Source organism: Carassius gibelio, chromosome B19 (assembly GCF_023724105.1).
Source record: "Carassius gibelio isolate Cgi1373 ecotype wild population from Czech Republic chromosome B19, carGib1.2-hapl.c, whole genome shotgun sequence".
NCBI classification, from domain to species: Eukaryota; Metazoa; Chordata; class Actinopteri; order Cypriniformes; family Cyprinidae; genus Carassius; species Carassius gibelio.
In genome coordinates, this window is record NC_068414.1 from 24,850,024 (window position 1) to 24,862,331 (window position 12,308).

Below are 12,308 nucleotides of genomic sequence, written 5' to 3' on the forward strand. Positions count from 1 at the left end.
CAATAAGTTTAGAAATAATAATAATAAAAAAACTTTAAAATAGCCCCAAACGGTGCAATCCACAGCTTCAGCATGTTTTAAACTCACCCTGGGAATAAGTTCAAGTGGTCCTGAGCCAAAGAAATTCCAGAAGATTCATTTTTCTGTTTGCTTCCCTCAATCTAACTTGAGGGAAAAGATTGCTGAACTGCGGCCCATTATTCATTAAAAGGTTATATCTGGTTTATTTCTGGACTATGCAGAAACATACTTTTAGAGTAATGTATATTTTTCTATTATTCAGGTGGCATTATTTCCAATTGCTATTGGAAATAATATGTTTCAGGGTCTGGTGTGTGATGATGCTATCTCTTCCTTCTCACTCTACAGGTACCAACTTTTTCTCGTCTGATCCGGCGTCAGGCCCATTGCTCGTCAGTAGACCAGTCCCCCTCTTCCTCTGGGGTTCCTGTCCCCCTATTCAGCTTGAGCAAACAGGAAATGATCCATCTTCAGAATCACCAGTGGACCGCAAAGAGGCGTCTGAGTTGCCCTTCACCTAGTGTTCCTGGTCACATAAGACTTTAAGCACTGGAAGATATCAATGTGTCATCAATACATGTTGTTAAATACTTAATACATATTTGTTAAATTATATCTCAGCAATGCAAGGCAACCGTATCTCACCTCTTCTGTTAGATTATGTGTTGGCATGAATCCGTCACACATCTTGAATGCTTCTTGATTGTCCTTTTTGTAGGTTTTGTGTGGTCCTCCATTGTGTCTGTGCCCATCTGATGGCAGCTGCATTCTGGAGGGTATAGTGGGTCGGCTCAGGTGTTGAAGGACAGGCAGCGGTTTACAGGCGCCCGTCGTTTGCTTAACCCTTCGATTAGGGTGTAGGAATGTCAGCTATGGGGGGATTTAGCGGTCCCGACAGGATCGTTTGACAACTCAGCAATCTGTCACGCCAGAGTGGCGAAGAACTAACAGTCTGCTCGCTCTGGACACAAAGGTGGCTCGCTTGCTCAGGGCCCATTCTGTCCAAAAACTGAGCTCCTTTATATTTTTTTCTTCTGCCATGTGTAAATATTGTGTCTATGTTGCGACGTGACCCAAACAGAAAATGCTGAATAGCTCTGTGAAAGAAAAAGAAAGACTGGATTCCAGAGACAGTAATAAATGACTCAGAATTGCTTATCCAGCTAAGCTTGGGGCATCGAGTTTATTTTTTTGAATAAAGTCATGAACATCATTACAAAGGATGAGGCATTTAAATAACATGGCAAATGAAATTTGAATCAGGCAAACAAGGTCAATATCATTAATGTTACTTCAGCTACATCTTCTTTAATTCAGAACATGTTGATGGTTCTGAGCTAATAAAAAAAAAAAAAGTAAAGCAGTGCTTTCCTCTAGAAAGCAATTTTAAACACAGTAAATTACAGTATTTGGAGTGTGATATGAAACATGCTATCATGCAGCTTTCCAGACAGTTTATGGATTTACAATAAAAGTACCACTTTCCAGTAAAATGCTCCATGCTGTTGTTACTTGATGGAAGACAGTACAGCAACAATCTACTAGAAAGGTATTATCAGACTTTTTTTTTTTTTTTTGATGAAAGATTCTGATGGTATTCAAATGACTTTAGTGAGCATGCCAGTAAGCTAAACATAGCCTCTTTACAATCCTGCCAGCTCAAAAAGTCTTACATGATAATGTTTTTTCTTCTTCCACAAACCAAAACAATTGTACCGACAGAATTTATGTACATTTGTGAAGTCCAGCAACACTTTACAATAAGGTCCCGTTAGTTAACATTGGTTAATGTATTTATTTCACAATAAGCAATACAATTGTTATACTATAACAATTGTATTGCTTATTGTGAAATAAATACAAAGAAAAGTTGTATTTTTAATCATTAACATTAACAAAGATAAAAAAAGAATACTATAACAGTTATAGTATTCTTTTTTTTATCTTTGTTAATGTTAATGATTAAAAATACAACTTTTCTTTGTTCATGTTGGCTCAGGTCCATTAATTAGCATGAATCAAGATAAAAATACAACTTTGGATTTAAATAATGTAGTATTAATGTTGAAATTACCATTAACAAAGACAAAAATGCTTCCGAAGGATTTTTAATTTGACATTTTTTTATTTAATTTTAACTGATGTACTGAACTAATGTTAACAAACGGAACCTTATTGTGCATTGTTACCAAAAGTCTTAATGGCTCGCTCACACAGTGGATGGAATGGAAAAGATGCGGTTTTAACTTTTAACTTCACTTGATTTGTTAACAACAAGCACACAATGCTTTCAAAAGTAGCAAACCTAGCATGACAGTCAAAGACATCAGTTTAGCAAATGTTTATATGTGAAAACAGTTAAAAATGTCATATCGAAACACAAAAATGCAGTCTGTGTGAACCAGCCCTACGATTGCTACAAATAAACATCATGTACAAATGAAACTCAGATCTGACTCCATATATCAAAACGTTATCTTTCAATAATACAGTCATTCAGAATTATTAAACACTTTTGAAAACCTAAAGTCTTAAGTTTAAGGATAAATTTACAATAAGTTCATCCAAGCTTGTCGGTAAGAGCAACACTGCTTTAGAGAAGAGCTGCAAAATATGACTGCAAAACAATCCTAATATGACAAATCCTCATAAGACAATATGGTTTGAATCAATTAAAACATTATTATATGTATAATACTGCACCAGTGGAGTACAAAAAAAAATATATTGGCTTTACTCCATCAGTTCTAATGATGATTAATATTAGATCAATATTTTTATGGTATTATCTTTAATAGCTGTGATCTTTGGCATGCATTTCAAAATGTTATGCCAAGTTACGAAGTGTTTAAAAGGTCACCAAAGTTCAAAGCCAATAATAATAATATGCAGTTTGCACAATCAATACAATCAGGAGGATGGATGTGCTATTCTTTGCTGAAAATGTCCCTTGTAAATAGCACTGTAAGTCACCGTTAATTCTGCATGCTATGGTTTTCTTCACTTTGACAGGAATAAAGTACACAATAAAATAATAATAATTATAATATATTGGGATAAAAAGGCATAAAAATGTGGAGTATCACAACCCAAATATAACTGTGCAACATGTTTGTATTAAACATTAATAGGTCCTTATAGGATACTGAAGGACATTCAAGCTGCTTTAAATTCACTTGGAGACTCGAAAGCCAGATGAGCACGGGGCAATTGCTACACGATGCAACCCAGTCCACTACCATCAAAGGTGATGTGCCTGCCTCAGCAGTCCATAGGTCCTGAGTGACAAGTGAATGGCACTTGAATTCATACCTCTGATACTTAAAAATAAAAGCCCAGCCAAGTCAACCTCCTGCCCTAAATTCCCAAAGACCATGCCATCTCCCATGTAGTCCCACGAAGGTGATAGGACAGCCTCCTATTCACAGGATTCCTGTTTCCTGGAGAGCTGTTATCCAAAAGAATGCTGCATTATCCACATGGTGAGCAGCTAACCACTTATACAGTGTTACTTGATATTGTCCTGGGCCAAAAAGTAACACTTCACCAAAATGGGAATTATGAGAAGTCTGCCGGTCGTATCATCATGACAGTGGATCGGAGAGAGTAGCTGGGGCCTTTGAAATAGTGCCACTTGATTCCATTGAATTTTCCGATATGTTGACCTTGTCTGTAGTACACCCCATTCAGGTTGGATGGGCCACAGGCATCATACCACCATCCTAAAACAAAAACATTTACAATTGAGAACAACTGGTAATACTGTTATTCAGGATCACATTATCTTAAAAGAAGAAAGCAAACAAATGTAGTACCACACAACATAAATCATACATACATTTAATTACTGTACTTTTCTTAAAAAAAATACAACCACATCATTAAAAGCCACTTATGGCCAGGCTAACATCTTGGTTGCACTTTATTTTACAGTACGTGTACTTACATGTACTTATAGTGTACTTAAAGTGTATTTATATAAGAAAGTTCTGGTAACACAAGATAACTACATGGGGTAGGGTTAGGTTTAGGGGTAGGTTCAGGGTTAGTACCTAGTTATTACATAGTTATTGTAATTACTATAATAAGTTCATAGTATGTACTGTACATGGGGAACAGGACTGTAAAATAAAGTGCTACCAACATCTTTGCGTAAACTAGGTGTCTGAAACTAGATGCCTAAAACATTGCTTGTACATGTGTGATACTATTTTGGTTTATTATTTCAGATTATTGACTATTTTTATTCCTGACAGTCTAGCTGTGTATTTTGTCAGGCTATGCAGGCAGCTTTGAAGCTGGATCCAACAGTATGCAGGTGCTATGTGGTCACTGTGGTATAGGTGAGGAGTGAGTGAAACCGTAACCTTTAAAGTATTTAGGGAAAGTGGATATATATATATATATATATATATATATATATATATATATATATATATATATATATATATATACTTGAAGTAACTGTACTTGGTAACAGAGCAAAGAGGATGTGCCAATCATATGTTCTACATAATTGTTTAAATCAGCTGTTTGAGAAGTCTCTTCTGTGGATTTCGAAGTGTTATTTGTGTTAATGCCTTTCTTGACAGATGCACTTTTAATAGCATGTGCTGAGGGATGACCCGATACGATGGGCTTGAATTTAAAAAAAGCAGTCTCCCAAAATGTCTCTAAATGTCATGTCATCATTTACTCATCTTCATGTCTTTTAAAAGCTGTATGATTTCCAAAGGAACCCAAAATGTGTTATTTATAGTAAAACTTCCATGCTGTTTTTTCCCGATACAAAGAAGATGAATGGTGACCAAGGTTAAAAACGCAAGATTTTCAGTTCAACAACTTTAATTTCACTCTGTTCTCTCAAATAAAGCTATCATAGTGTTTCATAGAACTCAAAATATAGCCATAAAAACTAATTATTATATTAAATAATTAAATAATCTTGACATACATTGGTCCCAATTCACTTACATTATAAGCAAGAATGAAGCATGAACCTTCTTCTCAGAAAAGAATGAAACTTGAATAGGTTTGAAGTGCACGAGAACAAGTAAAGTACATTTAAAACTGGATGATTGGGTTTTGCTGGCAAATCATTATCATTTGTTATCATCTAGCTTTAAGATCCTCGGATGTTCTCCAAAAGTCACTGTGGCATTATTATACTATAATGAATAATAGCATTAAGCATGATTTGAATGAACTTTTATTGATACATTTTCAGTATTCATTATAATTAAGTTTGAGTAATTCTGTTATGTGTTTTTGTCATTTTTATAAGTCATTTTTATTTAATATTTGTAGTTTTTCCGCTTGAAATGTTATTTGAAGTTTTTGTCTAGTTCTCGTTTTCATCTAAAAGATTATATATATTTTAAAGTGGCCAAAAAATATATATTCTTAGTAGTTGCAGTTAACAATAACAACACTGAGTCACTGTACAACTTTTCAGCGCATTAAATAATATTAATCTGGCATGTTCATTCAATTAGACACGTATATATAAAAAAAAGAGTGCCTGTTGTGCCACGTCTCATTCCCATGAAGAACTTGAGCTTCACTTCACAAGCTCAGATGCCAGAGAGATCTGTGACATTTTAACAGCCGTCCCGCGAGCCAAATACGCTGCCCTTTGTCACGGCTCGCACTGACACAGTTAACTGTTGGATGCTGATTCTACTTGTTACTACGCCTTCTCATCTCAGGCCGTTAACTGGCCGAGGTCCTCGGTTGTCTCTAGGCTATGTGTTTTATAAGCTTGTTAACCACACTGCATAACAAGAAATGAGGCAACAGAATTATAAAAAATTGATTTCATGATATAAACCAGAGCTGTAACCAATATGTATTTCATTAAAGCACTCACACTACAGAATTTAAAAGGGACTGACAATTTCAAACATTTCTGCACTGTTTTTTTATGTAAAACTTTCATTAAAAATCTTTCATTGCGACACTACTCTGTTTTATTAATTGCATTGCCCAAATCCCCTTGCACATACAGCAGATTTATGCATGTCAACCTAATGTAAGGCTCACATTTGTTCTCGTCCTGATATTAAATATCTCAGAGATGAATCGCTGTCAGGGTTTTATTTAGCATTTGGCCACCAAGGACAGAGAAGGTGACGGCAGATTTGGGTGGACAGGTTTGATTAAATGATGCACAGTGATTTGAGACCTGAGAGCTGTCTGTATGAAAAGCAAAAGTTGTCTGTGGTTTGCATCCACTAAGAAAGACTGTGGGAGTCCTACACAGATCTACAGATACTTGGTGTTCAGCCCATTCTGGTAGACTCCTCACAGGATGTGAAAGTCCACAAAGGCCTCATTACTACTTGCTCAAATCTTTATGCAGTTCCTTTGCCAAAAAGAAAGCATGTGGTGGTCCTATTGCAGCAGTTAGCTGTGTACATAGACACAGACAGCGTTTAGACTGAACCTACTGTCTGCACACTTCTTAATTCACAATGGGACAAGTGTGTATGTAGAGCATAACATTATAGCAGCTCTTTAAGTAGTTTATTTGAAATTATTATTATTTTTTTTAAACAGAATGATTAATTATTGGGTTCTAATCTTAAGTTTTGCTGAAGTGAATAGAAAACTTTACAGAAACACTATGTCTACAGTGAAAAAATATTTAGCGCAGTGTGTTTTGATTTCTTAAAAATCTTTAAGAATCAGAGACCTAGGTCTAGGTCATTTCATTGTGTGGCAACAGACAGGTAAGTAGAGTAAATGCAACAAGATTAGCATTTCGTATTTGCAAAAAAACTCCTAACAGAATTGTTATTCACTGAGTATTCACTGCACTAACTGCATATCATTAAAAAAGAACATGTTCTACTTTTCCAGTGGTAATGTATTTTAAAGCTTTTATTCTACTTTACACGCAATGGTAGTACCATCTTGAGGATCACGGCTAGTGTATCCCAAGAACAATAACAAGCTTGTACAGATTGTTTAGTATGTATGGACATATTCAGCAGCAGTGGATTTCTGCCTTACCCCCGCTGAGCATCAGCGCACACTTGCACGTGCAGTTGTCATTGTCCATGTCTTTAGTGCTGAAGTCAGCGCCGTGGATCGCCAGACTGCTCTGTCTGCCCGCCGTCCCGCTGTGGCTCTTCAGGAACAACCTGAGACAGAGGGAGGACAGAAAAGAAGAGAGGGAATAAGTAAACAAGGAGGCCTTAGACAAGAAAAAAAATACTGCCAGAAACATATATGACTGATTTATGCAAATTACCTTCACACTCATGACCCATTCTATACTGTTAGCATCAGTTTTTTATAAAATTGGCCACAATCCCCATACCATTTAATTCAGGCACCAAAGGACACGTAGAAACCACACAGAGTGTGTAATTCAACTCCAGCCACCTACACTTGAGGATTTCAACCGCAGTTTTCAAAACCCTCACTTAATGCAGGCTTGGATTCAAATGCTTAATTTTATGCAGCACTGACGCCCAGAGTTTGGTGATTGAAGGCCGGCCTTTGATTTTCCCATCTTGCTTCATTGTGTCAGCAAAAGTTCTGCCCAAGGTCTTAACCTGAGGGTTATTACCCCTCTGACTGTTTTTCTTTTTCTTTTTAAAGTGTTATACTCAAAGTCAAAATACTGTACTGCATGGGCACGCCAGCAATGAAAGGAACACCAAATGAAACATGTTCGGCCCCTCAAAATAATTTTCCTTAAAGTCATGGCCACAAATAAGATCAGACAGTAGAGAGTGAGCTTTATAAATCTCTTCTTAGATGAATCTTGGAAGGCAATTTGGAAAATATATTTTTGGTTACACTTTTAGGGATGTCCAAAGAGGCCAGTGATGCAACGACAGGCTTTAGAGGCCAAGTGTGTGATTGGCGTTCTTATTGTTAAGTGGGATTTTTTTCTTTACGTTTTTTTGTTCCTCACACATCATCCATCTCATAGACTCTCTTATAACAAGCTGTCTAATCATTTTAAAGCCACCCACATCAAATATCAGTTGCAAACTTTCTTCAGTGACATCATGTTCATTAAGATGAAGTGCGCTGTTGCGGTCTCTAAACAAAGATAAATGAACTGGCTGTTTGTGGTTTCCGGATATGCTTGATGCCAAACCAATGTATTTTGTTCTTCGCTGACACTAAAAGACTATATTTTAAGAGACATTTTATAATACACAAATACAATACTGATCGCACTCGTTCAGAATGACTGCACGCTTCATTTACAGTACTGTATAAGATGTCAAATTTGTCAAGCTTTTGTTTTTATGAGGAAATAAACTTCCAGGACGTCCTCAGAACATTAAACGGCAGACACAAACATGTTGCTGCATAATTTGACTTGTAACTGCACAATTTAACTGCACTTTACAAGTTCACTTCTTCATAAAGCATAGCCAAATAACATATTTAATTTTTTTTTTTTTCATTTAAATTGATGTTTACTTTTTAAAACTTTTTTAGTAAAATTTAAATCACTATTTCAAGAAATATCCAGAATGCACAAACATTATAAAAATGTGACTAAATGTTATAATACTAAATACTCAATGTACATTAAGAGTGTGACAAGTTTACATTAAAACACTGGCCAACATATAAAAGTTATTTTCAGAAACAATTTTTGTCTTATGTAGTGATGCACATAAATCATAAAATTTGTAAGCTATAATTTAAAAGTGATTGAATATTAACATATAATTTAAACGTTTGGGTGCAGTTCGGTTTTTTTTTTTTTTTTTAAAGAAGCCTCTTATGCTCACTAAGGTAGCATGTATTTGATCAAAAACAGTAAAAACAGGAATGTTGTAAATTAAATATTATTACGTTTTAAAACAACTGATTTCTGTTTTATTTTGACGAGCAAATTATTCTTGAAATTGCAAAGCTGAATTTTCAGCAACCAAGAAACTTTTATTATTATTATTATTATTATTATTATTATTAATGAAAACAGTAGTCAAAACCAAATATTTTTATATAAAGTGTGACAGATTTCAGGATCCTCTGATTAATAGAAAGTTCAAAATAACAGCATTCGCATAAAACACAAATATTCCTGAATCATTATAAATGTTTTTACTGTCATGTTTGATAATTTTTTTAAATAAAAGTATTAATTTCCTTTAAAAAACAAAAAAACTAATGAACTGTCTATTGATAGATATGAATATAGATATGAACAGTGGTTTACAAAACCCTGGTTTAAAGCATTTAGATCAAGTCCCTCACACACAAAAACCAGGTGAATAAACGCACACCTGCTCATCTCAAGTCACTGTAGTTTCAACACACTTAAGTCTTGTGCGTTCAGTTACTGTTATCCCACATATATCATGTCATGTTATGGCCTTTGTTTCAATGTTGAGCCCAAACATCTGCATGGCCAACATAGGATATTGTTCCTTATCCTCCTTCTCACCAGCCTTAATGAACTATTGCTGAATCAGTCCGAGCCTTACTAGGAAAAGCTGTGCTGAAAACTGAGAATGGAATGAGATTTATGTGGTGTTTCACAACAGCACCCCGAGGGAAGCGTTCTCGTGTCCGGTCATTTCATTTCCCTAATCTGAAACGATGGCAGTTTGGTACTGTTCCTCACCGGATATGTGATGTTTATTCTGAGTAAAAGAGAATGTATGGATGTGTTTTTCCTAGTTGAAATGATGTTCATTCGATGAACTAAACTATTATTCTGCAACACAAACTAGAAGAATGCAGGAAGCAAATACAAAGTCCTCTTACAGCAGCAGAAAAACAAAAACCTGAGTGCTATAAGTCACACGTGCCATAGGGGTCCATGCGTCAGAGCCCCTTGTCAAAGACTGAAAATAAAAAGCCTTATATATCGTTTCCTTTCTGCGGCTGTGGGACATGTCAAAACCCATAGTGTGATAGGCGTGAGGCCCACTCCTGAGAGGAACCCACGGTTAGCTCCTGCAGAGCGCCTTTAATCTGTCACATCTGAAACATGCAACGATCCTGCAGCGGTAATATTTCTTTAATTTGGTAATGTTGCTGTGCAATTTAAGCTGAGTCTGGAAACATGAATTACTGTTTACAGCATCTTAAAGACTCTCTAATGACAGTTACTGCGCCATTTTGCTGGCCCAAAACATCTTAAAATTCCATTTTCATCTAAAAGGTCAAACTGATCATTCACAGTTCCTTCTTTTTGACCTCATCTGGATATAACAATGAGCAAATAATGTACAAAAATTGGATGTCAATGAAGGAGACCTAGGAAATTGGTCTGTGCGCCCTTTTGCTGACAGCACTTTGGAAGAACCTGAGAGTATAGACTTTTAATGCTTCAGCAGAGAGTTCACAGCCTTCAGGGTGTGTACATGTGCCAAGACCTCCATACAAAATTGAGATTTATACACCAACTGAAAGCTAAATAAATAAGCTTTCCCCTGATGTATGGTTTGTTAGGATAGGACAACATTTGGCAGAGATACGACTATTTGGAAATCTGGAATCCGAGGATGCAATAAAAAAATAAAATCAAAATCAAAATATTGAGAAAATCGCCTTAAAAGTTGTCCAAATTAAGGTCTTAAGAATGCATATTACTTATCAAAAAATTACGTTTTGGAGTTTTTACGAGAGGAAATGTACAAAAGATCTTCATGGAACATGATCTTTCCTTAATATCCTAATGATTTCAGCATAAAAGACAAATCTATAATTTTGACCCATACAATGTATTGTTGGCTATTGCTACAAATATACCTATGCTAATTAATACTGTTTTTGTGGAACAGGGTCACAAATGAACATGTTTACTTCAGGTGCTTTCTCACTTTCAGCAGTCCCGTCATTTTCCCTGCCATTGTTATTTACCAGGTCTTTTGATACTTTACTAAAAAACAAACAAAAAAAAACAAACAAACAAACAAACAAAAAAATGTATGCCTCATCAGGGGATACAAAACACTGATCAAAAATACAATTAAACAAAAAACAACAAAAAACAGAACAAAAACACAAAAACACTTAAAAAAAAACAACAGAAAACAAAACATACAAAAAACTTAAACGCCACTCAAAACAAATAAAAACAAAAATTCTAAAATCAACAAAACAAAGTATTGAGAATTAGATCTTTTATCTTTAAAAACAAAGTCAAGTACATTGTGAGTGATAAAATGCTGAAGTTTAAGTAAGTTTATTTTGGCTTTTAACTGCTTTTCACCTTTTCGGCTGATTCCCCCCCCCCCCCCCCCCCAGCTACTTTATACCTCATCCTCTCTCATAATTTTAAGCTTAATTAATATTTTACTCAGAATGCCCACTCAAACACACACTCATGTAAAAAAGATCATCATGGCCATCAGCATATGTTTTGCTATGGTTGCTGATTCCCAGCATGGGATGCTGGAATGCTAGTTTCCCAACCAAACTTTTTAACTAATGTAGGTTAACCAGCAAAACCTACTTGGTGAATCAGCGCCATGTGAAAACACTGTGACTCTGCTGGCACAAATCAGCCTGGACTGAACTGATTTAAGCAGGTCTTCTCAGCAGGGATATACACACTCTACTCAATCAATATACAAAGCAGCCATGTAAACACAGGCAGAGTCTGGGTGTCTGTCAGTGCTGTGGGCATTGGCGCTGGGTCAGTGGCATGCAGCCCAGGAATATGAACAAGACTGACCCCCCGGCATGACCCCGTCCCAATGGGAAAAGAGGTTGCAGCAGCATTGTCAGGTCCTTCAGAGACTCCCAGATACTGACCCCTATCCTCCATAACTTTCCTTGTGTAGGTTCACCCTAGAAACAAAATACTGGCCTCTCCCCAATTCCAGCTCACACAACACTCATACAATTAAAAGAAAAATTAAACCGGCTGCTGCAAAACTTCCACATTATAAAAAAAAGATATATATACAATTCATTCTGAATTATTGCTAGATATCATTTTTCAATTCTTCCTTACATGGTTTATTAAAATAGCCGAATAAAATGCTTCTGCTCGGCTGGAGATTGGAAATGTAATTTATGATCACATTCAACAGTGATGTAGAGCACTGTATAGGTGCCAAGCTATCATTAGCAACAGCACTGATCTTTTGAAGCAATTACGCTCAAGATCCATTTAGCTGATTGTTACACTCCCCGAAATGAATGAGCTTCAGAATTCATAAGTTGTGTAAACATGACTGTAATAAGAGCTGATGTTTATCAGCAGCATCTGCAACAGCGCTCTCAAAATTGTCAAGAAATTTTATACATGACATAAATGGTGTAATGGGTATTTTTCTTCTTGTCGGTTTCCT

The 12,308-nt window shown here is 35.9% G+C and overlaps 1 protein-coding gene across 1 annotated transcript in view; it reads right to left on the bottom strand.

Annotated features, from left to right (window-relative positions):
• Positions 1-1,185: 1,185 nt before the first annotated feature.
• The window catches only part of angpt1 (angiopoietin 1), a 51,818-nt gene continuing 40,695 nt past the window's right edge, over positions 1,186-12,308 (bottom strand). Inside the window, exons 8-9 of the mRNA XM_052584995.1 lie at positions 7,036-7,166; positions 1,186-3,743 (exon numbers count right to left, since the gene is read on the bottom strand). Of these exons, the coding sequence (XP_052440955.1) occupies positions 3,580-3,743; positions 7,036-7,166 (295 nt within the window). The 3' untranslated portion in view covers positions 1,186-3,579. The remainder of the gene's footprint in view (positions 3,744-7,035; positions 7,167-12,308) is intronic.